Source organism: Aplidium turbinatum, chromosome 16 (assembly GCF_918807975.1).
Source record: "Aplidium turbinatum chromosome 16, kaAplTurb1.1, whole genome shotgun sequence".
Taxonomy (NCBI): domain Eukaryota; kingdom Metazoa; phylum Chordata; class Ascidiacea; order Aplousobranchia; family Polyclinidae; genus Aplidium; species Aplidium turbinatum.
In genome coordinates, this window is record NC_137487.1 from 1,546,285 (window position 1) to 1,573,690 (window position 27,406).

At 39.8% G+C, this 27,406-nt stretch overlaps 1 protein-coding gene across 1 annotated transcript; it reads right to left on the bottom strand.

Annotated features, from left to right (window-relative positions):
* Positions 1-2,952: 2,952 nt before the first annotated feature.
* LOC145785105 (transducin beta-like protein 2) lies at positions 2,953-26,987 on the bottom strand. Its single transcript, XM_082596807.1, has 9 exons — positions 26,799-26,987; positions 17,764-17,891; positions 17,130-17,311; positions 16,860-16,976; positions 16,312-16,482; positions 11,273-11,425; positions 5,729-5,943; positions 5,276-5,372; positions 2,953-5,083 (listed from the first exon to the last, which is right to left on the bottom strand). The coding sequence occupies exons 1-9, from the start codon at positions 26,920-26,922 to the stop codon at positions 4,918-4,920; spliced, it is 1,353 nt and encodes a 450-aa protein (XP_082452933.1). The 5' UTR covers positions 26,923-26,987; the 3' UTR covers positions 2,953-4,917.
* Between the last annotated feature and the right edge of the window lie 419 nt (positions 26,988-27,406).

Genomic DNA, 27,406 nt, shown 5'->3' on the forward strand with positions numbered 1-27,406 from the left:
CCTGTCAACTATGGTGCAACTATTTTTCAACCAATAGTAATCGCTTACGTGTTGGATACAATAATTGTTGCAGAATGTTGTTTAATCTGCGGAGACGACGCAGCATCACCTCTGCATTCGTTGATAACAATACCACAACTTTTCAAGCTCTCATTCGTAAAAAATTATACCAGTTTGTAACATGATGTAACTTGTTTTCCAATCAATGAATTAATGAAATAATGCCAACAGACTGTTACTATCAATCTTTGTATGTGGTACAATGCAACTCAGCTCTCCACAACTTTGCAAGCTCTCATTCGTAAAAATTATACCAGTTTGTAACACGATGTAACTTGTTTTCCAATCAATGAATTTATGAAATAATGCCAACAGACTGTTACTATCAATCTTTGTATGTGGTACAATGCAACTCAGCTCTTCGGAGTTGAGTATCTGCTTTGTTTCTACATTTTATGTTTGATTGTAAAATGGACCATGTTGAGTCTGATGTAAATAAATAAATAAATACATAAATGGGGTCGCATAGAAATATATTTTTCAAAATGGGGTCGCAGAGCAAAAAAGTTTGAGAAGCCCTGCTCCAATGTATGCATGTCATATAATGCTTTTAGAATTATACACAATTTGCCTAAACACTATAGCGTACGTGAACATCAAGTCTTGTGCAACATCATAACATTTGATGCATTACTTCGAAAATATGTTTTTTCTTTTGTTGGAAGATGCGAAGTATCGTCTAACTCTATAGTTGCCTCCCTGATGAGGTCTGATTGCCATCGTATATCAAATTACCGTCTTCATTATAATAATTCTATGTATGCTGTTATCTAGTTTTGATGGCTGCCATGTCATCTGAATGTTTTTATCGTTCTGAATACTTTCAGTTCTTCTAACTTGTAACACTACCGTAACATTGCCTGTAAACTTGTAACAGCAGATAGCCTATTTAGTGAGATTTTGTGCATTTGCAGTTTGTGTATTATTTCGTTGTCTTTCATTGTTATTTCGTTGTTGTTGTTCGTTATTTGTGCATTTGCAGTTTGTGTAGTATTTCGTTGTTTTAGATATGGACAGCTTTGTCTGATGCAAATAAATATTATTATTATTAAAAATGGGGTCTGTGATTTCTGTAAACTTACACGGATACTTTCAGTAAAATGAGCACAGTCTTCAGGAATCGCAACATGACAATAAAGACCAAAATTAAAGTTTTAAAAGCATCTGTAGAATCAATTCTAACCTACGGATGTGAATGCTGGACAATAAGTAAAGATACGAAGAAAAGACTAGAGGCTGCTGAGATGTGGTTTCTCAGAAGGATGTTGAGGATATCTTGGACTGAAAAGAAGAGTAATGACGAAGTTATGAAATTGGTAAATGCAGAAAGGAGATTAATAACAACAGTTAGAAGGCGTCAGATGCAGTTTGTAGGTCATATTCACAGACGTGGAGATTTGGAAAAATTAGCTCTATTGGGGATGATACAGGGAAAAAGAAGCAGAGGTCGACAAAGATTAACTTATTTAAACAGCTTGAATCAATGGGCCACAAACACAACAGTTAAAATGAACAATTTTATACGAATGGCAACGAATTTTCAACACCTTAAAGCCTCCTTTATCATAAGTAGACTCTTTTTTGCCTCTGCCTGGGTTTGTAATTTATTCTTAAGTGCTTTTAATGTTTTTCTCCTGGCCTTGGATGTGTCAAAGCTTCTTTTTCTTGATTTGTCAAGTCAAAACTTATCGAGTATTTGCAGATTTCTGAATATGCAGAGATTTTGCTACTGTCTTGTTTTCCTAATTTTTTTTGCTGAAGTAGAACGTTGGCAAAAAGGGCTTTGATCTTCTGTTATTGGATGGCTTTCTGGTGTTACAGGAAAGGTTACACTTGTCTTACAGTAACAGTTCATCAAGTCTACCATCATTGTTAGACTTACAACCAACCTTATCCAACTTTCTTTGTTTAGCAATATACCACGAAATTGAATTTTCTTACTTGTTTTTTTTATTTCCTATTTCTCAACAGCGTAATTGACACGCGCTTTCAACTTTTTCATTTTCGGGCGTTAACAGCGCTGACCCTTCTAGTGTCCATCGCTTTATCGAAATTTGCAAAGTCAGCAATCCCGTTGTTTTAGATATCCCTGTTTCAAATTCATGAAAAAATATTATGGAAAGCCCAGAAGTAATCTGTAGGCTATATACCCTGTTTGTGACCTGGTATAAACTGGGGTATGCAGTATAACCGGTTGAAGAGCACTGATCTAGATCTTGTCATCAACTTTGGAGAACATATAATCCTTTGCTATCTCCGCTTGCAGCAGATTGCGCATCAACATGGGTTACTTCACTTGACAGGGTTCCATGTGATTTTATGAGCCGTACTGCTTCCATGCTGGCTCAAGGCAGATTGGAAGAGGGTGATATGTCACCAGATTAATACCCGATTTATCTTCACTGCGTTATGCAAGAATCCTTTTTAATGTCTTTGGTATGACACGACCTGGAATCGAACCCAGGGCTACCAGCACCAGAGCCGAAGGCGATAACCACTCAGCCACGCGCGGGTGCTGGAGAACATGTTACAGTTTAAAACTTTTTAATAGTTTTCATTGGCCAAAGTAAGACTTAAAAACCTGATAACTCAAAGCTGGCATGAAATCTAATAACGGAACGAGAAAACTCTGTTAGCAGACAGTATGTTGCACAAGGACTAAAAGCCACTGTCAATTTAACATTACTGTAAAAAAATAATGATTAATTTGCCAAACAAATTGTTTGCTAATATTGTCGTGTACAACCCCAAGAAGCATACGGTAGTTGTTATTGTGAATGCAGCGCCATATAAATTTTTCTGTTGTGAACAACTAAATTTTGAAACGGCTATCGTAAGGAACTCAAACCATCCTTTAAGACTCAACCGTTTACAGAGAGGTCGTCATCCATTGCAAGCATTTAGCAGATGCAATGCTTCATAAGTTTTTATTGCACGAAATTGAAAACCTCCCAGTTTACAATAAAACAAGGAGACAGTAACCAGACAAAATGGACACGCAATGATTGCAGTTATATATAAACTTCGCTGTTGTAGACGTGTTAAACAGAATTTAATCAAATGTATAATAGCCTACATATTCCAGCTATGCTTAAAGTAACAAATCAGGATGGTGCCAGAAGTGACAATCTAAGTGAGTTGGCACAGCTGACGTAATGGCACGCCACTGCAGCTTCCCGGTATTGGTTGTAGTCACTTTTGCCTTCGATGACGTCAGTCGTGCATGCTTTGAAACTATCGAGATCGATCGACCAAGCACCACAAGTAGAATGGGAGGCTGCATTGGGAAGCAAGCAAACCAGTACATCAACGATCAACACGCGGCGGCTACAATCTGACATGTGAAGCAATGCACCGGAATCAAACTGCACAAATATTTTCTGTAGTTTTGTGACTTCGACCACCGACAGGGCAGCAGACTGGCTATGACTTGAGGACGGTTGTTGATCTGGTAGGGCATGGTATGTGCAACGGTCAAGCCCAACTAAAGTAGGCCTAGTCAGTAAGTTAGCGGCAGACCAATAACAACGAAGCGGTCCAACCAAAACGCTGTATGCTTGAAACGAAACTGCAATGCTTTGAATTAAACCACTTGCTATCGCAACGTTCTTTTGTTTGAAAATTGACGCTTTGTTTCCAATGAACCTTAACAGCCAACACGGCAGAATCTCAACACACCACACAGATGTTTCGTAATGCTGTTGGTGTGAATCGCACAAACATGTTTTTCCCATCAACCTCGGCGAGTTCAGTTTACAGTTTAAGACATTAAACTTCGGCAAAAGTGTGCATATGGAATAGCGTTTATTCGTATTAAGCTTTTGCTATCTAAGTTATTCTTCTGTACGAAAGTGGTGTTGAAACTGAGATCCAATGACATGTTCGATTACAAGACTTTTACGAGAGTATGGAGGATATTTTCGAGTTCAGTTTGTTTATACTTCTGAATATCAAAGCGAAAACAATATACGCCACATAGCAAAAGTCTAGGTTGCAGCGGCAAAACACAAACGTAACGCGCTTGAAACCGAAATGGGAAATTAAGTTCAACAATTTTGCACGGTTGCAACACTTTCAAAATAATTTAAAATTGAGAAAACAAAAAAGCAAATGTTGAAAATCTGAAATAAAAGTTGTAAGATCCTTCTTTGTCGTCATACCAGTTATCGTCTATTTGTTGGGTAACGAATTCATTTGTTTTTCTTTCCATCCAGCTAATGCGTAATAGCCTTTTGTCCTGTGACGTCAGATTTAAAAAAAAGTAATGTCGCGGTTTTGTGGCATGCCAAATTTCACATCTGCAAGTGGCAAATGGGAATACGAGCGTTCGCAGTAATCTTAATTTTGTTCCAATTAACATCTGTCTCCACACCGATGAAAGCGACGTTATAAGATTTGTATGAATGAGACGAATAAACAATCGCCATGAAGATCGGTGGTAGCGCGTCATCAAGAGATGGCTGTGAGTGGCAGGTTTTGAAGCGCAAGGAAGAGAGGCCTACTAGAAAATAATTGCGTTCATTCAAAACAAACAAAACAATGCGTCAGGTCACATTTGGTGACGAGGCAACATTAATTTTGAAACTCAATTCGAAGAAATCTGAATAAATTACAGCTTCCGTCTCTCATCCTTGTGACTTCCATGAATGCTGCATTACCATCGCGCGTTCAAAGTGGCGCCCAGATTGTTTAGTTGGTCTACGTCATTACGGTTACACAATATTTGGCGCAATGCTCCTACATTTCTCTACTTTTAATAAAATTTCTAAAATCACCCACCATATATGTAATTCATTGCATTTCTAGCTTAAAACAAACACAACCATCGGTTATTTTGATTCTGCCCGAGCACCGAGCTCAATCGGAACGGTCCGATATCGCCTTTAAGGCTTTTTGTGCGTCTTCGATTTGCTTTTGAAGCCTCTCATAGGTGGCGGAAGAGGGAGATTGCTTCTTCTGCTTTTCCTTCAAATCTTTGATTGTTTCTTTGTAACCGAGGCTGTTGTAGAAGATCCGTATCTGCCTGGAAGTTGCAGCAATAAACTTTGACTTTTATACCTCCCTCTCACACAGTTGTTGTAATTTTATATTCTAAAAAGTTTATTGCAGGTCAGAAGGCGATATCTTGGTGAGGTTAATGAAATCTATTTGCAATATTGCTTCATGATTTTTGGTTAACACAAAGGCTGTGGCCAAGCAAACCTACAAAGCATACCTGTCACCAGAGGTCAGTATGTACTTTCCAGCCACGTCAAAAGTAACAGCAGTGATGGCCTCGGAATGAACCTCGGATATCTCCATCTCTTTGTCGCCTGGTCAATCGTAATAATGTCACTTGCTGCTCATGATTCAAACATGTCGAAAAGAATCGTGCAAAAAGAGGATTTTCTTAAACGAAAACTTTTCGTAACAACCATTACAATCAGATTCCCTCATAAATATAATTCAGCTTGGTTAAGTTATTCACACAAGCAGTGGACAACGCCGATGTGGTTAGATGTGGACTCCACAGAAGCCACTGCACTATCGTGAGAGCAGAAACTAACTAGCGCCGGTGAAAAGTTGTGATAAGACGACATGGACATTGACATAATGACTGTGCGGTGAGTAGGCTGTCCTGCCAAGCCTGTAATTACTCAGGAGTTGCTCAATGTGAAAGTACTCTTACCGGATACCGTGGAAAAGACGGCGAGGTGGTTCAGTGAAGCTACGGCCGCCTCCCGGCCCCCAGGGGAAAGGGCTATCAGGCAAGGATTGTCGCTCACTGAGACGCCACACACTTTCATCTGGCCGGAGTTGAGCAGGTACGGCTCCTGTCCTTTGTCGTATTCGACCATGGTATCATAGAGCCTCCAGGTCCCATCCTTGGATATGGTAACCATCCTGCAAACGAAGCGTCAGAGTGACGCTGTGATGAAAATATCGCGCAAGTAATTGTGGTTTACGTGATATCTCGTTTTCACAAAATAAAAAAAATATTACACCACTCTATTGCCTGGTGCACTTTCAACATTTCTTATTTTGTGAAGCAGTTTTATTAATGAATTAAATTGCCCTGAAGGTAAAGTTTCGATGAAACGATTCTTAGTCGATAAACATAGGCTTGTGGCGCAAAACAGCGGATGCTTACTTTTTGGGGACAGCTTCACTTCGACGCCACAAACCAGTTATTGCTAAGTCAGACGCTCTAGAAGCAAAGGTCGATTTGCATTCATTGCCAACCGCATTCTTCTGTTAGCATGCAGGTAGATTACACAGTGCACAGGTTTGTACATATTGCGTTTGTTTCCGCATAATTGAAATTGGAAAACAACGAAGTCATTTCCGTAGCCAACTTTGAAGGTGAACATTTCAGCTTTCTTCCACCTTTTCTGGGTAAATTGGACATGTACGCTTCCTCCCTATTATAGATTTTTCCTTGTTGGCCAAACGTTTATAGCATTCTAAGAAACTCATCGGTCCACCATCCAACAAGTACTCTTCATCTCTAGATGGAGGAAGCTGAATAGCTATCACAGAACAATGGATAGCGGATGGAAGAGTTAAAAGGCAAGAGCTCTGGATATTCAACTTTAGACTTCTCTAAAGTCCTACACTTTTGTCATGCAAAAACAACTACGGTATTCCTAGTTAAGGTAAGCTACCCAAGCCATATTATTGACAGAGCAGAAGGCATTGCATTCCTTTTATCATAAAGCCACAATGAAAGCTTAATGCTACATCTGTTGCAATATGTAGGTGTGGCTTTTGTTGTGATCACCAACTTCATATTCAAAGTAGTGCTTCTAAGTAAGTTGGTGGACAGCTTCACAGAATCAGAATGTAAAGTGTACTCTCCGCATATGAAACAAACATTTGGTTGTATGATGTTCAATCAACCTCGTCTTGGGCTAATTGGTCTAGTACTCATACTTGTTGCAATAGCTCTTGCCAGCTATGCTCATAACAAAAATACTACCGGTACTTTGAACAAATTACCTTCCAAAAACAATACTGCTTCTACCAAGAACAACGCTGGTTGCGTATAACAAACAGTAAAAGCAGGTGACAATTTCAAACACATTGATATAGTCTCCTAATGATATACGCCGTGATAAGGACAACTATTATAATGTCACAAAAACAAATCACCCAGAGCATTATTTCGAAGGCGTGGCCATACCAACGGAGTCTCCTCTACCGCACGACCTCTTCTACTTGGTAGATGCCAAATTGCCTAGCCTTCTTCTCAATTCTTTCCGCCAGTCGGTTTGAGCATAGCACCATGACGTTGTCATTATGGCTCAAACATTTGATGTCCTCCGCAATGACTGGCCACGTCTCACTGGCATAAAGCACGACGCTTCTGACACACATGTTGTACACATGTCCTCTGATTAGGAAGGGGATACTGTTGCTCGCCAGAATGGGAAGGAGCTCTCGAAAATTCTTCCATGCGCACCTGATTCTAGCTGTGACAACGTCCCTATATCCACTTGTCTGACTAATCATATCGTCAAGATAGCAGAACGCAATAACTCATTCATATTGGTCTTCATCCAATTTCAAATGCGTTATGGCGTCTTTCTAAAGGAAAAGTTTCACCACAACATGCCTTGCACATGTGATTGGGATTCTTTTCAAGCTTGCCGCTAACACCAGAGCACTTATGATAAGCGAAAGACAATAATGATGTCATAAATGCGTTTGTAAATACAGGGTCATCAATAATTAACGTTACAAGAAATCCAATTCAAAAACTGACACAGGAGGCGAACGTGGCCTATGAAGTATGAAACCAACCATCTTCATAGTTCTGAAGAAGGATTTGGAGATGAGCCCATTCAAACAAATGAAGAAACAGTTGCTAAATGCCAATACCATTGAGAAACGTCTCCAAAGTTAGAATTCTGCTTTCACGCATTGAAGGAGGCACGCTGCCAAACCTTGTGTTCAGCAATAGAAGGAATTTGATGTCCAGCATCGTTTTAACAGAATGATCGTGTTTGGTCAAGAGATGGTGACGTGGAACCCCGGGTAGTCACTCGGAGACAAGGGGCGGCATTAGTGATGGTGTGGGCCGCAGTCAACGAGTCAGTCCATTGATTTTTGTGGACCAACCTGAGTGAAATTGAACCAAGAAAACTACCGAAATGATATTCTTGAGCGTTCATTGTTGCCTTTGGCAAAGAAACACTTCAAAAAGCGTAATTGCTCAATGCTCATTCCAACCAGATTCTGCCCTTTTACATAGAGCTAAGAGAACGCAAAACTGGTTTTCAGCCAATCTGCCGTTCTTCATTACCAAGGAAGAATGGCCTCCTTCATCTCCAGACCTGAACCCTCTAGACTTTGGCATCTGGTCTTGGAGGTTTCGACCTGGAGAACAAGGTTTCGACTTATCACCACCAAAGTTTGAAAGCGCTGAAGGCTAATCTGAAAAAAGAACGGATCAAAATACCTCAAAGAGTTATTCGTGACTTTTGCACGTCCTTTTCGAAGCGTCTCCGACTTGTTATCAACGCAAATGGCGGACACATCGAGTAAAAGTTGTTTTCCTACATATTTATTTGATAGTAATATTATATGTTTATTACTCAAAAATTGTCTACCATTTGTTAAATACAGTTGTTTGAAGTTGTAACGTTAATCATTGATGAGTGATGACTAGGGATGGGCAAAATAGAAGAATAAGCTATTCTAGAATTATTCTAGAATAATTTTTCGAATTTAGAATTTCGAATACCTATTCTAGAATAAGTTATTTCAATTTCAGAAGATGTCAAAAAGCTTTGTTTTTACTCTGGTTTTATTAAAGACACATAATGGAAAAGTGGCAACGAAACGAAAAAAGCAGTAACTGCCATGGAGAGCAAGTCTTTGTTCCAGTGAAGAATGTTTAAAGCTTTTAATTGCTCGCCAGTGGGCTGCAATCGCAGTTTTGATGCTGTTAATCCAGCACTCGAGAAGGATCTTTCTGAGGATGCATGAGTGACTAAATACTTCCTCGCAAGATCAAACAACAGAGGGAACTTTTCTTTATTTTTGTTCCATTATTCAATTGCATCAATGCTTGGCACTTTTGCCTTAAGGGACGATCGGTTTCCTTCGGCAGCTAAAAGCTGTTCGTTGTCATTGTTACTTGATGCTGAAGTATTTGTCGCTTCAACACCGGAGCTCAATAGATCATCCATTTCATTAGATTGCTGCATTGTTGCGGAACTTATGATACTAGGTGTAGCGGTAGCCTCACCCAGAGTTGAATTGTGTTCCATGTTTAGTAACCTACGATGCAAATCCACACTCCACTGCACAACGGTCTTCCGACGTCTACAAACCGTACTGGTAAAGAGAGCTGACTAGCTGTTTTCGCTAGAGCGAATAGCTATAGCTGAACCGAACGTAACTAGTCGGCGAAAAATCAATAACAAATTTTGGTAGTCGGAAAAGCAGATATTTTCATTTCGGTTTGGAAAATTCGATTCGAAATGTCATTTCAATTCGAATAATTAGATATTCGGATTGCAACTATTCGAAATTCTATATTGCCCATCCCTAGTGATGACCCTGTACTTGGCAGGGTTGTCGGTATTTTACCCGACCCAAAAAAACCCGGGTGGGTTTTTTTAAAAAAAACCATAAAAAAACCCATAAAAAAACCCAGAGCATCATATTTGTCCAGTTTTTAATAGAAAATTAAAAAAATGAACAAAAACACTACAAGGTACTTAAAACAAACTTTAAATTAGGACTTAAGGATGTGATTGTGAAGTAAATTTCCAAGAATAAACTGAAAACGCAGTGGATATTGTACAGTGCACAAAAATCAAGTAATGCCACTTTGTGTATACTACACTAAAACTCATTTATGCAAGAAGGCCTTATATATAGTTAAACTGGTGAAAGTAGTACTCTATTGTAGTCTGTATATATGATGTGAAATGCAATTTAGTAGGCTATTTACCAATTACAGATTCTAACGCATGGCTGTTTCAGAGCATTTGCCTGAATGGCCATTGGCCACGCAATTGCTCATCCATTAGTCATTACTATATATAACATATATATAAATAATAAAAAATATTTAAACATGATGACATAAATGCTCCTTGCCTTCAAATCTAAAGCAAATGATGCAATAATGTGATTTCTACCACGGTAGCATCAACTTGGTATAGAAATCAGTGGATGATGCAACATCCAACTTGATCTTGAAATTAATGGATGATGCAACATTCAAGCAACAACAGCCCTAGTGCATTATTTTATTGAGTTATGCAAGCATGTACTGTGAGTGAAAGGCACTTCATTCGTAAAAAGTAGTTTTGAGGTGAAATAAGCATGAATCTACCTTTTTTTGCATCTTTTTTTAAAAAACCCAATAAAACCCAAAAAACCCGGGTTTTTTTTAAAAAAAACCGGGAGGGTTGGGCTTTTTTGAAAAAACCCGGGTTTTTCTCAACCCTGGTACTTGGGTGGTAACAATGTTTTAAAAAACACCAATTTCATTAACGACGCATACTTGGAATGTCACTGCTATTTCTTAACTCGTATTCGAGTTTTCACTTTTCAAAATAGAAAAGTTTCAAGTGCATGAATTGCGCAAATTAAGTGACTGACCCCCATACCCCCTGATACTTCATAATTAAAAAAAAATCCAACCAATCTTATTAGAAAAAACTTTTCTTCCAAAAATAATAAAAATACTGTAACGTCAAAATGATTGCGGGGCGCGTGTCCTCCGTGCTCATTAGACGCTACGCTACTGGTCAGAAGCGTAATGCTTTATGACAGTGAGACGTGGCCAGTCATTGCAGAGGTCATCAGGCGTTTGAGCCATAATGACAACGCTATGGTGAGGTGGATATGCTCAAAACGACTGGCGGATGGACTATCAAGTGAAGAACTGAGAAGGCTTGGCACCCACAAAGTATCGTGCGGTGGAGGAAAGTCCGTTGGCACAGCCACGTACAACGAATGGAAGAGGACTCCTGGCTTAATTAAATCGCTAGAAGTGGAAGGGCATAATCTATATGGACGGCATGAAGAGGTGGTGCAATAGTGTGCGGAGCGACCTCCGAAAGGGGAAACTTGTGGCGGTCAACGTTCATAATATGAGTTCGCGGAAAGCCGCCATCAAGCCGGATCGCAGTTTGCTGACGCCCAACCCTCGCGATACGGGGAACAAACCGTGTGCTTATTAACTAACAGTGCTACCAGCTCATGCACGCACCTGGTGGAATCGTTGTTGAAATCGAAGGACCACACGGATGACGTGTGTCCTTTCAACTCGAAGGCTCGTTTTACCTCCTTGTAGTTCCCGGTGCGGTCGAAGACAACAGACCAGACCTTCACATCAGGGGTCCATCCACTACACGCCACAAACCTGCAACAAAGTGCATAGCCGACCCAGTAAGAACTTGAACATCTCTTGGCACATTCACGTGATCATAGCGACGAGCAGAGGTGCACAAGAACAGTATTCGGATCGAATCTCAGTGTTTTTTAACGAATCATCATCAATACGTTCCTTCCTCATATTGAGGGTTGGATACTTCGTTGTTTTTAAATAGAAATCGGATTCAGTAGGAGTGGGCTATACATAAGTCAAAAATACTTTTTTTGTTATTTTTCACTCGGGACAGTTTTTTTCTATTCCATTTAACCTATCTCAACATAAAATGACAAAATTTTTGACCTTGTATCCAAGAAAAAAGTGTGCAGAGCAAAAATCCAAAATGGCCGCTATTTTCCATAAAAATCACATAATTAGCCATAACTTTGTTATTTTGGGCTTGTTTTCACTGGTTCTGGTGTTCAACCCTATGTTTGTGGGGTCAGGCAATCTGTTAGTGCATATCAAAAAAGTCAGTGACGATTGGAGGTTGACTTAATACTAATTTTTACCAAATTGATCGTTTTTTTTCACCTTTATATTGTATTATTTCTTTAAACACAGTTTCAATTTCAGTGGAATTGTTTAAAATGTAACATGGTTTTCTCCGAGAAAAGACCCAAGTTCCTGAAATTGTCACAGAGATAATCTGTTGCTCCATAGTGTCCTGAATGTCATCAGTGCCAGGTGGTCGCTGCCAAGTTTCCTCTCCTGTGCTAGCACGCATCAGATGGTCCACTCGAAATGTTCCATCCCCATTATCGTTGGGGTAAAACCCAGCGTACCATCTTTTGTTTTCTCCCACATCCCTTATGACGGTAAGTGACTGGTTTGGCTGGAACACCAGGCCTTCCTTATCCTGACCCTCTGCCTCAAGGAGTACAGTGAGGTTCTCAATCATCTCATTTTGGGATACCTTGTTGACCTGGTAAAGATCTCTGCGGACATCTGTATTCTGCATCATGTTGGTGGGTGACTCTCTGTGATATTGGACTTCTTGCTTTAAGAATGTTTTTAGCTAAGGTGGCGTTTTAGAAACAAGAGTTTTTACTTCATGGACAGATGTAAAAGCCCCCCCCCCCCATGTTTTTTCCATTTCACAAGGAGTTGGTAAATAAAATCACTGGCTCTCACTTTCTTTTGTAAATTCTCTTTCAACTTTTGCTTTTTCTTCTCTTTCTGCTTGTTGCTCCAGGTCACTTCCATTAAATCTAGTTGTTTGAGAATAGTAGTGGTTGGCCACTTAACTTCATTGATTCGTCTTTCTTACAGGCTAGCATAAGGTCATCTTTGATCCTCTTTGCCTTGAACATCATGTTTGAGTGTTTAGCCGATTGTGAAGCAAGATAACCAAATTTGACCAAGTACCTCTCTGCATTCAAGTTGTGTGTCGGCAGGATTTTTGTTGGTCGGATACCAGTGTATGGAGAGGAGTTGCTCGAGTAGCATTAAGATAAACATTCCAATACTTACGCTTGCACTGCAGTTCTACTTTTCCAGTCTGGATGCACAATTGCACATCTCTCCAAGAAGAAGATGATCAAGATCGCTTTGTGGAGCATTGTCTTCCATTTTCACATGTGTCCATTCTACATAGTAGTCTCGGAGGGTGTGTATCTTTTTTTCAGCAGAGCTGAAGAAGGTCACTGCAGAGCTGAAGAAGGATGTCAATTAACAAATCCTGGTTTGCTCATTCCACACATTCAAGGAAGGGCATTGTCACTTGGTATGTAAAATTTGCAAGTGCTTTGAATCCTGCTTTGATGAAATCATTCTCAAGGTAAATTTTACAAGCTCGAACAAGATTATTGCGTCTTGACAAGAAACTGCTTCATGTATGAAATGCAATCATAGACTGCACCTGCCTGATATTCAAGTCGGGTAAAACGTCGCTCTTTGTAGAGGCTAAACGACTTATACTCAAGCTTCCTCTAAACTGTTCTGCTAAAGATGTTGTCTTGCTATCTCCCTCATGGGCTAAGAGCTTTGTAAGAGCTACCAGAGTAGTTTCAACCACAGATTTTTTCCAGATTTAGGCCTGCAATGCTGGCTCTCTCTTGACAATGAGTTTACGAAGACCAGTTTTGTTTTCAAGAGCAGCCATAGCTGTGAGATTGTCTGTATCAAACTGTTCACATGTATGGGACTTACAAAGCAAATGATATGGCACATGCTTTAATGCCAGTTGTTCTGCAACACATATCTCAATCTTGAGATTTTTGCTTGCGGCTGCTGTTGTGAGGGCATCAATCTGCTCCCAAAGACGTACTGCAGTCCAGCGAGGGTCATTGGCAGCTTGGCAGGTCATAGTCTCTTCATCGTCTCAACAATAAAGGCAACTATTTGGTCTCTATCTTCAAAGGCAATGAAGAGAGGACATAGAGATCATCGTATATTCAGTGCAATCATCATTAAAAAAATTTAAGATGAGAATTACCGAAGTGGGATAGATGCCAATCACCATCTATTATCCTACTTCTCTGTACAGAATTACTTTTGTTGTGGGCTTCTTATTTACAAGGGCATTTGCAGATGCTACTTCCTGACAGAGTACCTTTTTGTGCTTGAAGTTTTTTATTGATTTAGCTGAAGGCAGGACAATTTCATACAGTTTGTAGTCTGCTGATGCTCGAAACAAAAACCATGAAATACTAGGGGTGTTCAATTTCGATTATTTGAATATTCGAAAATCGAAATTCAATTTATTTTCGATTTCCGAATTTCGATTTCGAATATCACAACTATTCACCAAACTGCAAAATGTGATTTTATTGAAAGAAACGACATGAAAATTCGCTAGAAAACGCGAACAAAAGCCATGAAAATTTGCGAAAAAAGAACACAAAATAACGTCTACAGCTCCAGGCCCATGTTGGTGTTTATGAACACAAGCTGAACGACATGGTTACCCGTCAGTCGGGATCTCAGCTTCGTGACGGTCAGGCCAGCTTTTGAAAACGATTGCTCCGCTGGAGCCGAGGTCGCTGGGATCCCAAACACTTCAAGTTCATTTTCACTGCCTTCAAGCAATTCACTGCCACGACATTTCACTGCAGAGTGCAGAAGTTTCGACTCGAAAGCGACATCGAGTATGTTTCCATTTGCAAGCGCATAAAGCTAAACGCATGCTCCGTCTACGTAGCAAATTATGTTGTTTTTGGGTGCATTCAACGTCTGCAGACATTATATCAATGTAAAAATGACAGATTTTGTTGTCTGGTGTTGGATTGTAACATCGCAATTCGCAACTCGTTCTAGTGATTATTTATCGCGAAGCTGTTGCGGTTTGCATTCAAAAAGTGTTTTCCTGCTGCCGATCGCTAGTTCATCTATTGTTTTATGTATCAATACAGCATAAAAAGTTGCCCCCTCACAGTAGCCAGCCGGGAGCCAGGGGGGCCTCGCCCCCCCTGAAAAAAATTTCGCCCCTCCTTGGCAAAATCTCAACATTCTCGGGCAACAGCTACAATAATAATGATTTTGCCCATATAAATTTTTTCGGCCTCCCTAAAAAAAAGTTGCCCCCCTTGCTCTGCGGTCTGGCTACGGCCCTGTTCCCACGGCTTAGGCGCCTATGGATTCGGTAAAAATGGATAAAACTGCGACAAAGCTCAGCCTACACTTTCTGCTATTGCACAACCTAGCTATCTTCATTCTTGAGAGAAATTTGTGAAATTTGGCATTAAAATAGCCAACCTGGCATCCCTGGTGCAGGACTGGCCGTTGGACCCGCGAGAGCGTGTGATAGTCACGTGATCGACGATGCGCATGCGTCGAAGTCTTTTTTCGCTTGCAAAATGCGACAAGACAGATTTCGCGCCACTCGCTTTTTCCACGGCGTTCAGCCGAAAAGGTGGCTATAATTTCGAATATGTCCAATACGAAAAACGAATTTCGAATATCACCATAATCGAAATCGAATCGAATCGAAAATCGAAATTGAACACCCCTATGAAATACGTTTAAAAAAGTGGGTAATTTTGTCAAACTATATCGTAACTCTACACTTGAAAGTTAAACCCTACTTATTATTGCTTAAACAGATTGCCTAACCCCACAAACATGGGGTAAGACACCACAACCAGGTAAAAATACCCCAAAATGACCAAATTATGGCTAAAATCGTGATTTTCAGGGAAAATGGCGGCCATTTTGAATTTTCGCCCTGCACACTTTTTTCTTGGAACTCAGACCAAAAATTTTGTCATTTCATGTTGAGATAGGTTAAATGGGACACAAAAAAACTGTCCCTAAAGCAAAACTAAAAATTGCCCATTTATAGCCCACTCCTAGATTCAGATCCTAAATTTATATAACTTTTTTTAACAATTTGAACACAGAAACATATATATAAGCTAAATAAACTCCTGGCAACATTTTCAAACCCGGAGAATGTTTGGAACCGGAGTGTTAGTGTACGTTACTGCGTAAAGCATGATACATGATATGCCTTGAAAGTTTTGCAAACATAAAAGTATGATTATGTTATCTTGCCATGAAGTGAAATAGTTTTAATAAATTTTCAATAGTAAAATTATCTAAAATCTTTTCTGGATCCGGATCTCAAAAAACAAAATCTGGATGGGATCAGGGACATCTTGGATCCGTACACGTCTAATGGCGAGTATGTTTCTATTTTCCAAACAACGTAACTAACGACACACAAGACCCAAGTTGAAATCTCATCCATCCAACAATGAACACTCGTTTGTTAAAGCGACTTATGGAGGAGGAGCAACAGGTCCTCAGTTGGGAACACACTGCAGTTTAAAAATATTTGTGGAAGATAGATGCAGAAAGCAAGTTCTCGTTTTGAACAAGCTCAAGTACTTAATTGTTCGTGCTTAATTGTTCTCAACTTAATTGTTCGTGCAAACCTTCCACAAGATGACACCAAGGCGTGGTTGTTATTGCCTAGATTAGTGTTGATTACATGAAGTTGCTCCCCTTTCAAATCACGGACAATAATTGTCGTGTCTTTGTATGCCGTCATCACAAAGCTGCCACCAGAGGCGCTCGTTCCTACACCAATATTTAGCAATTGAGCCCTGCAAGAAAATACAAGGGAAACGATTATTTTTTGCAAACATCAGAGTTGAAATCCTAAGAAGAGTTTTCCGGGATTTACCAATTGGTTAGATTCCAGCTTTTATGTAGTAAACTTTCGGGATTTTATAAAAGCATACCACTTTTTGAAAAACAATGGTACAAAGTTACTATTTTTGATTTTATTGGCAAGTCCATTTACCACGCCTTTGATTAGCCAGATAATTTTGGCTTCATTCATACAAATTTTTGCGTCATAAATTTTTTTTGAGAAGTAGCAAGTTTTTATAATTCGGAAAATCTTTAAAGTCACATAACACCTGGCCCTACTCCAAATGTAATGCAGGTACTTTGCGGCAATGAAGACTAACTATCTTACTTGCTGTATGTAGGAAAGTCTTTCTCTACGGGAGTGCACGTTGTCACGCCGTCCTCGCGCTTGCCAAGCCGAAACACACGAACAGTGTTATCGTAAGAAAGTCCAGCTATGAACGCTCTGTAAACCACGATGGGTAAGTGTGCAATGGGCATATTGATGTCGTTTAGGAAAAAAAACACATTATATATAGATCAGGAAAAATTTAGCAACTGCATAGCATACATAACGGAAAACTTTAAAGGAAAAGGAAACATATTGTGCGCCCTATACCTGGAATCAGGGCTGAAGCGGGCTTGCAGGGCATGGTCGTATTCCACGTTAACTCGAACAGACTTGTTGCCATGCCCAAAATCTTTGACACTCCACAGACGAACAGATCGGTCGTCGGAACATGACGCGAGGTACTTTCCATTCGCGCTCGTATCCAAGCACAATACTGGACCAGTGTGGCCCTGATGAAAAGATCGTTAAAATTTTGCCAAACACGACAATTATGAGACTTTATCAAATAAACTGTATTGTGATGAAACAGATTGAAGGTTGAGATCAATTATAAGAGCATCCTCTGAGGATGCGCATTGTCATGGTGCGCGAAACGTCAGTGAAGCAATAAACCATCTTGTTTGTTGTTAATTTTACTTTCAATTTCATCAGATGAACGTAGCAACTAATACTAGAAACGATAATTGTCCTGATGAACACCCAAACTTTTCAGTATTCTAGGTTGAAGATTGTTATTAAGAACAAATAGCAAAAAAACTTGTAGAGAATAATTAATGAGTGCGTTGAGGTTGAGCATAACCGAATAATTGGTTTCACACTCCATGGCTGACGACTCAATCGGGTAATCAAAACAGTTTTGTTGGATAATGTGCAACATAGTGCTGAAACAATGGTTTGTCACCTTGAGGGAGGTGTGGAGCAATGGATGGGTGAAAGTGAAGGTAGGTTTCTTTTGAAACTTTACTTGCGGTTTAGGGTGTTTTTTGCTTTTTGATTTGACTTCTTCTTCATCTGTTGTCTCCTCTTCATCTAAAAGAATTCGGAATTAGCAGAATTGCTAATGTAGCAATCATAGACACTTTTTCTGTTGTGACATCTCAAAAAAAAAAAGATGTTAGCACACCATTCTATCCAAGCACTCTTGGAGAAGATACTTCGTGGCAAGTTTAGAGTTCTTTAAAAGGGTCCATTTAGTGGAAAAGGTTTAGATAGATTTTATATTAGGAAATCTTTGACCAGTTGGCCACAAACCTCTGAAAGACAAATTGCTTTGGCTGGGCTTAATAAATTATTAGTTTGTTTAATTATTTCTTTCATTGCATATATTATGATAAAAAGAAATGTTCTTTAAAATCTAATTGGTGAATCTGCAGTCTGGTCGACTGATACAGGTTAACTTATCGATGGCTTGATTATTTCAGAACAGATATTTCAGAGAAGCAAAAGTGCAAGTTTTGTTCGAGCATTACTTCGGAACTCTTCATTACTTCGAAACTCTTTACAAAGCGTTTCAGCAAAATAATGACTCACATACCTGGGCAGTATGTAACTTAAAAAGTTGCGTTTCCTGATCACTCAGTTTGCAACAAACTACCTCGTAAACAAGTTGGTGCACCTTTAGATAAACCACTGTACTAGTTATAAGTTAGTGATGAAACAAACCCCGACTCCGGCCAAACTCTAGCCACTTTTTCAACTCCGGCTCTGGACCTGCGGTGTATGACTTGTGTAAGCTGTGTGTGTGGCTGCGGTCAAATTCATGACCTTGGATAAATCTTTTTTTATCATTGCGGTGCTGCAGCAATACAAAAATAGGCTACACAAGTACACATGGTAACGGGTAACATTGGTCTACCAGTAGGGTAAATATTCATTCTACTCTCCCAAACTCACGTGCTTCACAAATATCTTTGTTGTGCATATATGTGCAACATAGGGCGCTACGGGGAATGTAAGATTGAGAAATGGAAAGAAGCATTTGAAACCAAGGGTATGAAGGTGAATGTTGAAAAAACAAAAGTGATGGTGAGTGGAGCAGAAGGAACAGTTGTTGAGAACAAAGTAGATCCCTGTGGAATATGTGGCAAGAGAGTGATGAGAAATTCAATGCAATGCAAGGAATGTGGAAAGTGGGTACATGCAAGATGTGCTAATGTCAAGAGAGCCGCAACATGATTGGCGAAGTGTTTTGTTTGTGGGAAATGCAGTAAAGGAAGGAATGAAGTGGAAGGCCATGATGATGAGTTCTGCCATGGCATTGAAACAGTGACAGACTTCTGTTATCTGGGTGATTGGATAAATGGAAGTAGTGGATGTGAAGCAGCGGTGACAACAAGGGCAAGATTGGGCTGGGCAAAGTTCAGGGAATGTGGGGAAATGTTGTATGGCAGAAAATTTTCACTAATGATGAAAGGAAAAGTGTATCGGAGCTGTGTGCGGCCTGCAATGCTATATGGTAGCGAGACATGGGTATTGAGAGAGAGTGAACTGGCAATCCTGAGAAGAACGGAAAGGTCAATGGTGAGAGCAATGTGTGGGGTGAAAACGAGAAGGGAAAAAAGGACTGAAGAATTGTTGGATATGCTAGAGATGAGAGAGACCATAGACCAATTGGCAAGGGCAAATGGAGTAAGATGGTATGGACATGTGATAAGGAGGGAGGAAGGAAGTTTTCTTAGAAAGGCACTAGATCTAAAGGTGGATGGGAAGAGGAAACGCGGTCGTCCAAGAAGAACGTGGAAACAACAAGTGAAGAATGAATTTAAAAAAGTCAGACTGAAGGAGGAAGATGCAAGGGACAGGGTGAAATGGAGAAAAGGGATTAAAACAATTGCTGCACGGAAACAATCGGCCACCCCCACTAGTGGGGAACAAACCGACGATGGATTATGATAATGATGATGAAGTCAATCAAAAATCTTCAATATCTTAAAAACATATATCGGGTGGATATGTTGACTTTGTTTTGATTATTTTTTTTACTTTATTTTTATCAAATTTTGACCTAACAAAATTGCCTATTTGTAGAGGGCACAGTACTTCCTTAAATTGATACCAGTTCCAGTTACCCAAACATAATATTTCGTCGATTTCAGACCCAAACGCAATATTTTGTCGAAAAATCAAGGTGTTTTATGGATTATGAAAAGTGTGTCGTGTTTTTGGCGATAGGAAAATCTCGACAAATCTGTCTAACTTTTACCGAAGACAATTTAGCTTGCTTAGGCATTTTTGTATCACAGAATGTCAGTAGGCTATTACTAAAATCCAAACTGTTGATCTTTGAAAAGACCACGTTTGTGAAGAGGGAGTGTTTTGTAAAAATTATTTAAATATGTAGCCAAACAATGAATAAACAATGGACAATTTGACATTAAAGTTACTGCTAATCCAAGTGGGCATTGTGACATATTTCCTGCTTTTATGGGTTAATATGGTTCCTGATTCACTTGGATTTTGACAAAAATTACTCTCAAGAAACACAAAAAGTGTGTCAAAAGCCATAATTTGACAAATTTTGATTTTATTTTGACCTATAAACTTCTTAGAAACAGTCCCCTAGGTGCTAAAAACAACTTTATTCTTTGATTCGTGGATAGACGAGTCCTTAAAATCTTTTGGCTTTATTGACTCTTGCGAGCCCTAGAGATAAATCTATTCACAGCATGAAGTTCAGTTGGAAGCTGAAAATTCACAATTCAATTAAGAACATGACATTCAGTTTGACAACAAAATCGTCAATTTAAACAAAATTTCTTTTGTGGGGTTTAAAAAAGATGTCAAATTAGAGGAAATGTCGAGATATCCGGTGTCGAATTAGCCGGGTTGGCTATGTACGAAATCAATGGTGTTTTGCCAGGACCAGGGAAAAATCATCGACTTAGGCAGAATGTTGAGTTAGCCTCTGTCGACTTAGGAGGTTTCTACTGTATATTAGTAGTAGCAGTCCAGTTCTAATCCGGTGATTTGACCGCTACCAAGGGTGGCCGGATTCGCTTCCACATGCCGCAATCGCCTTCACATCTGTCATCTGTCTAACACGTCCTCTCTTGTCAAGCCCACCTTGCTGCGTTACTTTTCAACTTGCCTTTTCCACAAGGATTAAGAGGAAAAAGGACAGAAGCCTGGTGTAAACCCAAGGCGAACTCTTGTCTTTGCACCATCACAAAAACTCATTACCGTTTGCACGAGTGCCTATGGTATTTTTTTGATCGCCCATTCCATCACTCTTCTTGGAACTCTATCAAATGCCTTTTGCATGTCCACAAAACACATTTACAAGTTCTTTCCCTTGTCCCGATATTTCTCTTGCAACCGCAAAATAAAAATAGCATCCGTCGTTCCCTTACCAGGCATAAATCCACACTGCATCTTGTCCAGCTTCACTACAGTACAGATCTTATTATATTTTCCAACACCCTTTCCACTACCTTCATTGCATGCTCCGACAGTTTTATTCCCCTATATGACCCACAATCGATTACATCACCTTTTCCCTTGAAGATGGGTCACCACACTCGTATTCCATTTATTTGAAATTCCTTTTCCATCTAACACACGTTGACTGATTTCCTGCATTGCTTTCACTACTGTCTCTCCACTTGCGCGTATCATTTCCACAGTAGGATGGAGTGAAAAAAATAAAAATCACTAATTCAAAAAACGTCCCCTCTCAATAGTTGCCTTTGGTCCCAAAACTAAGTTTAAAAGTGGTTTTGGGAAGTTGCCTCGAATACTCAGGTGACAACCTTGACGCAAAGGTTATGCGGGGGTCAAATCCCATAAAAATGCCATAACTCTGTGAGCGGTGATGCTAGAGAGCTAATTTTGATGCCAAAAGAAGCAGAATGTGCACTTTCCTATCTGTCTCAAAAGAAGTTTTTTTCGAAATTTTGCTATATATATGGTTATTTTCACAAAATGTAATTTTCAGGTCAAATATGAATAACACATAGCCTAGCATTATGCACAGTTTAACATCACCATAACATAATCACTCCACAAGAAATCAGCATAATGGGTATGATATATCTCTAACCAATGAAACACACATTTGAGTGGTTTTAGAGCAAGCACAGCAGGATGGTAACAACAAACAAATATGAAATTGGGTTTCATAATATTACAATAGCCTAGACCCTAGACGACAGACGTTAAATGCCAGTTTTATGCAGGGGGAAACGTTATCGGCAGGAGGACCTAAGATTGAAATTGCTTTTTGTTATTGTATTGCTTCATTAGTTTTCGTGACCGAATCTTTAGCCTGATTAGACCGTCACGTCTGTTGAAGCCAGCTATTGCTGATGAAGCTTCGGTTACCAGCTTTATGTGGCGCTCCACAGCTTAATTGTGGCATGGGTGGCGCATAATGAGCTTTTCTTCTCTGATTTTTGCGATGTCACAGTTACTCAGGTGTCGAATTGCTGGTGGTTTGTTGGTTTGGTCAGAATTTAAGTTCACAAGTTTGTAGTAAGATTTAACATGAACGTTGATTGCTGGAACATTGAATTTTCTCACATGGACAGAAGCTAGGGATTCTTCCCCATCGGCTGGCTCATTTTGAACTGGTGCTGCTTCGCTTTCAGGCACTTTATTTTCAATTGAAAATTGTTCAATCACCCCTCTCAAACAAAGGATTTTGTTCATCTCATCTGCCAACATCCCCAAGAGAATGTTTTCTTGGGTCTGCTACTATTCGGTGAGTCCGATTCGGTGAGTCTGATTCGGTGAGTTCCTAACCTCTATCCCTAACCCCAAACCCCTAACCCTAAAACGGCAATGATAATTAGGCTACGGTACCCAACAATTTAAAAAAAAAATTGAAAAAATCCCCCGTTAAGGGATCGGACTCACCGAATCGGATCGCTTAAGGACATCCAGTGCAATCTTTTACTGTTCGGAAATTTGACGACTCTTTGTAGCATGTTGAAGAAGTTTTTCGGTCCATCTGTGATCGTGTGGAAGTGCTTGATTTCAAATCATGCCGGAAAGTAAACTCTAATGCAAAATTCTACAATTGTTGTCAATGTTGTGGTTGATCGTTGTACAGAAACATACAAAACGGGGTATGGGACAGGCCAAGGTCAGCCACCTTTCATGAAAAAGTCCTCCAACTTCGAAAAGCTCGAGATTTTCATCAACAGTCCCCAACATTACGGCCATGCAGAGTCTGTACCCATAATATTCGTCATTTAGCTGTGAACAAAATCCTTAGTTTAAGGGGGGTCATTGAACAATTTTCAATCGAAAATGAAGCGCCTGAAAGCGAAGCAGCACCAGTCCAAAACGAGCCATCCGATGGGGAAGAATCCGTAGCTTCTGTCCATGTGAGAAAATTCAATCATGCTAAATCTTACTTCAAACTTGTGAACTTAAATGCTGACCAAACCAACGAACCACAAGCATTCGACACCTGAATAACTGTGACATCGAAAAAATCAGAAAAGAAAAGCTCATTAATCGCCACCCATGCCACAATCAAGCTGTGGAGCGCCACATAAAGCTTGTAACCGAAGCTTCATCAGCAGTAGCTGGTTTCAACAGACGTGACGGTCTGATCAGGCTAAAGATTCGGTCACGAAAACTAATGAAGCAATACAATACCAAAAAGCAATTTCAATCTTAGGTCCTCCTGCCGATAACGTTTCCCCTTGCATAAAACTGGCATTTAACGTCTGTCGTCTAGGGTCTAGGCTATTGTAATATTATGAAACCCAATTTCATATTTGTTTGTTGTTACCATCCTGTGCTTGTGCTTGCTCTAAAACCACTCAAATGTGTGTTTCATTGGTTAGAGATATATCCTACTCATTATATGGTGATGTTAAACTGTGCATAATGCTATGTGTTATTCATATTTGACCTGAAAATTACATTTTGTGAAAATAACCATATATCTAGTGAAATTTCGAAAAAAACTTCTTTTGAGACAGATAGGAAAGTGCACATTCTGCTTCTTTTGGCATCAAAATTAGCTCTCTAGCATCACCGCTCACAGAGTTATGGCATTTTTATGGGATTTGACCCCCGCATGACCTTTGCGTCAAGGTTGTCACCTGAGTATTCAAGGCAACTTCCCAAAACCACTTTTAAACTTAGTTTTGGGACCAAAGGCAACTATTGAGAGGGGACGTTTTTTTAATTAGTGATTTTTATTTTTTTCACTCCACCCTATTCCACAGTGACTTCAAATTGTCCAGGAGCCTTCCCCGATTTCATTTTCTTCATTGCTTGCATCACCTCCTTTCAAGTTAGTCTCTTTAATGGACTTGCAACCACATCGGCTTCCAAATTTCGATCCTGATTGTTTTCCTCGTGCATTATCACTTCCATATGTTCTTTCCAAACTCTTCCAGGATCTTTCTCAATGAAATCAAGTTTTCCATCCCTACCTTTAATACATCGTTCACCATCTACATCTTTCCCATCTCGCTTCAAAACCTTTATAAACTTATATACTTCATTGAGACTGTTTTTTAATTTAGTCAAATCCTGCTCAGCTTCTTCATAGCTTTTGCAACTATTTTCTTTGCCCGATTTTTCAATTGCTTGTACTTGAGCTTAGTTTCTTCTGATCTATTTCTGCACCAATCCTTGTATGCGACTTTTTTCTCACCAATTACTTCCCTCACATCTTCATTCCACCACCACGTATCTCCTCGATCCATCCTGCCTTTTGCTTTCCCACAAACCATCACAAGCTTGTAGAACTCCGTTTTTGAAGGATTCCCATGGACACCTTCAAACCCATGAATTTGTTTGCCAACTTGCCTTGCCAACTTGAAGTCCCCAAGACCCAATACGATTTCTTGATCACTTCTTGTGCTCATTTAGTCATAAAATCTTTCTTTTTCTGCATCCGGCTCCAGCTCCGTTGAAAATGCACAGCTCCGGGGCTCCAAAGCATTGGCTCGGATGATTTGCAACCTCAGCCACAATGAACTTTTTGTCATCGACGAAAATGCGAACATGTCCTCCTTTGTTCTTGAGAAGCTTTGGACATCTTTCAACCCTGATTGATCTTGAGCGGGCGGTGTGAAGTTGCAAAGTGCTTTCACATAAAACTTCATCCCAAGACCTTCAATGACTGCTCTGCTGATGGTTTTGTGACTGACATGGCATCTTTTGGCCAGTTTTGTCGACAGTGTTAGGTTTGCCTTCATTGACCTTTGCAACCACACCAGGAAAGTGTTTGTTTGCTTTCGATCCTTTCAAGGGCTGTGGAAGTTTCTTTTAACTTTCCCCTCAGCATCAAACTTGGCCACAAGTCAATAAACTGTCGTCTTTGAGTAGCCAGTGCATTGAAGAATATCCGAAGGAGTGTTCCCAGCACATCTCAGTTCGCATATGGTTATTTGTATCGTTAATTCTGATATGTTTAAAGAAGTTTGTCTAAATATTGCTATACTATCTTTTAGAATACCTTTATAATATTACCGGTACCGTATCTGCAGAAAGTTTCAACTTAATTAAAGAAAAAAAATTATGCGAAAATGAAAAAGTCCCAATTTAGCTGCAGGACCCTGTATAATGTATATGTACATAAAGTTGCAAACCTTGCCATGTGATTGAGTCGTACTTGGTTGGTGCAAACCTCACTTATCCAACATCTTCTTCTTGCGTTTGAGGCCGCTACAGATCACGTTGTTACATCCAGGCGCAGCAGCCAATGGATTGTGTATTCATCGAGCGTTGTTAGGTCCACATGTCTATCTTGTAGTCGGTATACAGGACATTGATAGATAATGTGGTGTGCAGTTTGAAAATCTGAGCCACACGCACAAGATGGTGAATCGGCGAGGCCCCACTGGAACATGTTGCTGCTAAAACGGCCCACTCCAGTCCGCAGGCGATTGAGCTTCACCCATTCCTTCCGGGGTAATTCTGCTCCAGGTGGGGTGTTGGTATTGGGAAGGACTGTGAATTGGGTTGGTCTCGCAACTTCTCTCCATTCACGGTTCCAAACTTCGGAAATGTGGAAGTTCGATTTGCACATAGCTGCAGCATGTCGGGAGAACGGGCGTCGAGATTTCAAGCGCTGGGGCTTTTGGGAGTGCGAGTTTAGAACAATCTGGTTGAGGAGGTGGTTATCCCTTGACAATGAGCTTGTAGGACCAGACTACGTACGTGGTTTTTCCTACGAAGTCAACCTGGGGCGATGCCTGATAGTACCAGCAGAAAGTCAGTGGGAGTTGGAAGCAGGAAACCGGTGATTATTCTCATGGTGGTGTTGGTTATTCTCATGGTTGGGACTCATGTTGCCAACCTCCTCGTGGTGAGTCCTGGTAATTCATATTAATGAAGCAAATGGCAACAATCAGAGACCGCAGCTCACAGGGCACCTGGGGTGGTAAAAGGATAAATCCTTGGCCCCGGTGTCCAATGAGAGAAATTCATCCTGTCGGAGTAACAATCCTGCAGCTAAACGTTGAAGGCCTTACCAAAGCCAAATGCGACATGTTGGAACATCTCACACAAAAGCATAACGTGACTGCATTACTCCTGCAAGAAACCCACACTTATCCAACATGAACAATGTCAAGATCTACTACTTCTACTGTGTCGATCTACTCCTTCCTACACAAAACCAAGCTGTGCACAAGGTGAACTCGGCTTGAATTGCTAGTCTCAAAGCAGACATATCAGAACTGTTTAACAAACAACAATTAGTTTTAGTAGTAAGAAATAACCATTAACCAAGTCTCGCGTCATTCATGTATTGCGGCATTTGCACCTTTCAACCTGGGGATGGCGTTATTCGGGTTCGTGTCATTTAGAGAGCAATACCGTACAGTATTAGGTAGACCAAAAATTTAGGCCTTTAAGCCATTCTGCTGAATTCAAAATAAATCGCAATGATTGCACTTGGTAATGGTTCACTTCCTTAACACTACAAAACAGGTTAAGCAATTACAAGTCACACACAGCATACCGTACCTTTTTTGTTCCGTCCCCAACCACATAACATATATAAAAGTACAAAGAAGACTCCGATAGCAATAGTCAGTGCAATCACTGGAAAAGATTGTTGATTTGATTCAAACATAGTGGTGCTGTCCATAAGCAATAACCAATATTATTATACACACCAACACAATTTTAATAACCTGGACAAGTTTTAAATAACGTATCTAAAGCAAGAAAACAAGCTGATCAAAGACTGCACGAGTGCACGTGGCAAAAATATCGTAAAGTGGACTTGGACCACCATTAATCAAATTCTATTTACAGATTAGCAGAAATATACTGATATAAAATACTTTGCCGTTTTATGAAGTTTATCATCAATTGGATAATAATTTCATAAATCACAGTAAGCAATACATAAAATAAATAATAAACAAAAATGTAACTATGAAATGAGTTTGTTAGAACCACCGTATTGTGCTATATATAATTATATGTATACAAAACATATACAGAGAGCAAGAGATGTTAAACAATATAGAGATACAGCACGTATAGCTGCTACTCTCATGAAAACCTTTGCGGCAGGGTTGTTTGATCTAAATTGAACAAGTCGGTCAAAAAATTCTTTTCAGATT

Bases quoted from the DNA above. Each gene is read 5' to 3' on its own strand.
- LOC145785105 (XM_082596807.1), bottom strand. From the start codon at position 26,922: ATGGACAGCACCACTATGTTTGAATCAAATCAACAATCTTTTCCAGTG. The intron at 16,977-17,129 runs GTATAGGGCGCA...CGTGGTTTACAG, and splicing joins CGCTTCAGCCCTGATTCCAG to AGCGTTCATAGCTGGACTTT. The intron at 11,426-16,311 runs GTTTGCACGAAC...ACTTTGTTGCAG, and splicing joins TTGGTGTCATCTTGTGGAAG to GTTTGTGGCGTGTAGTGGAT.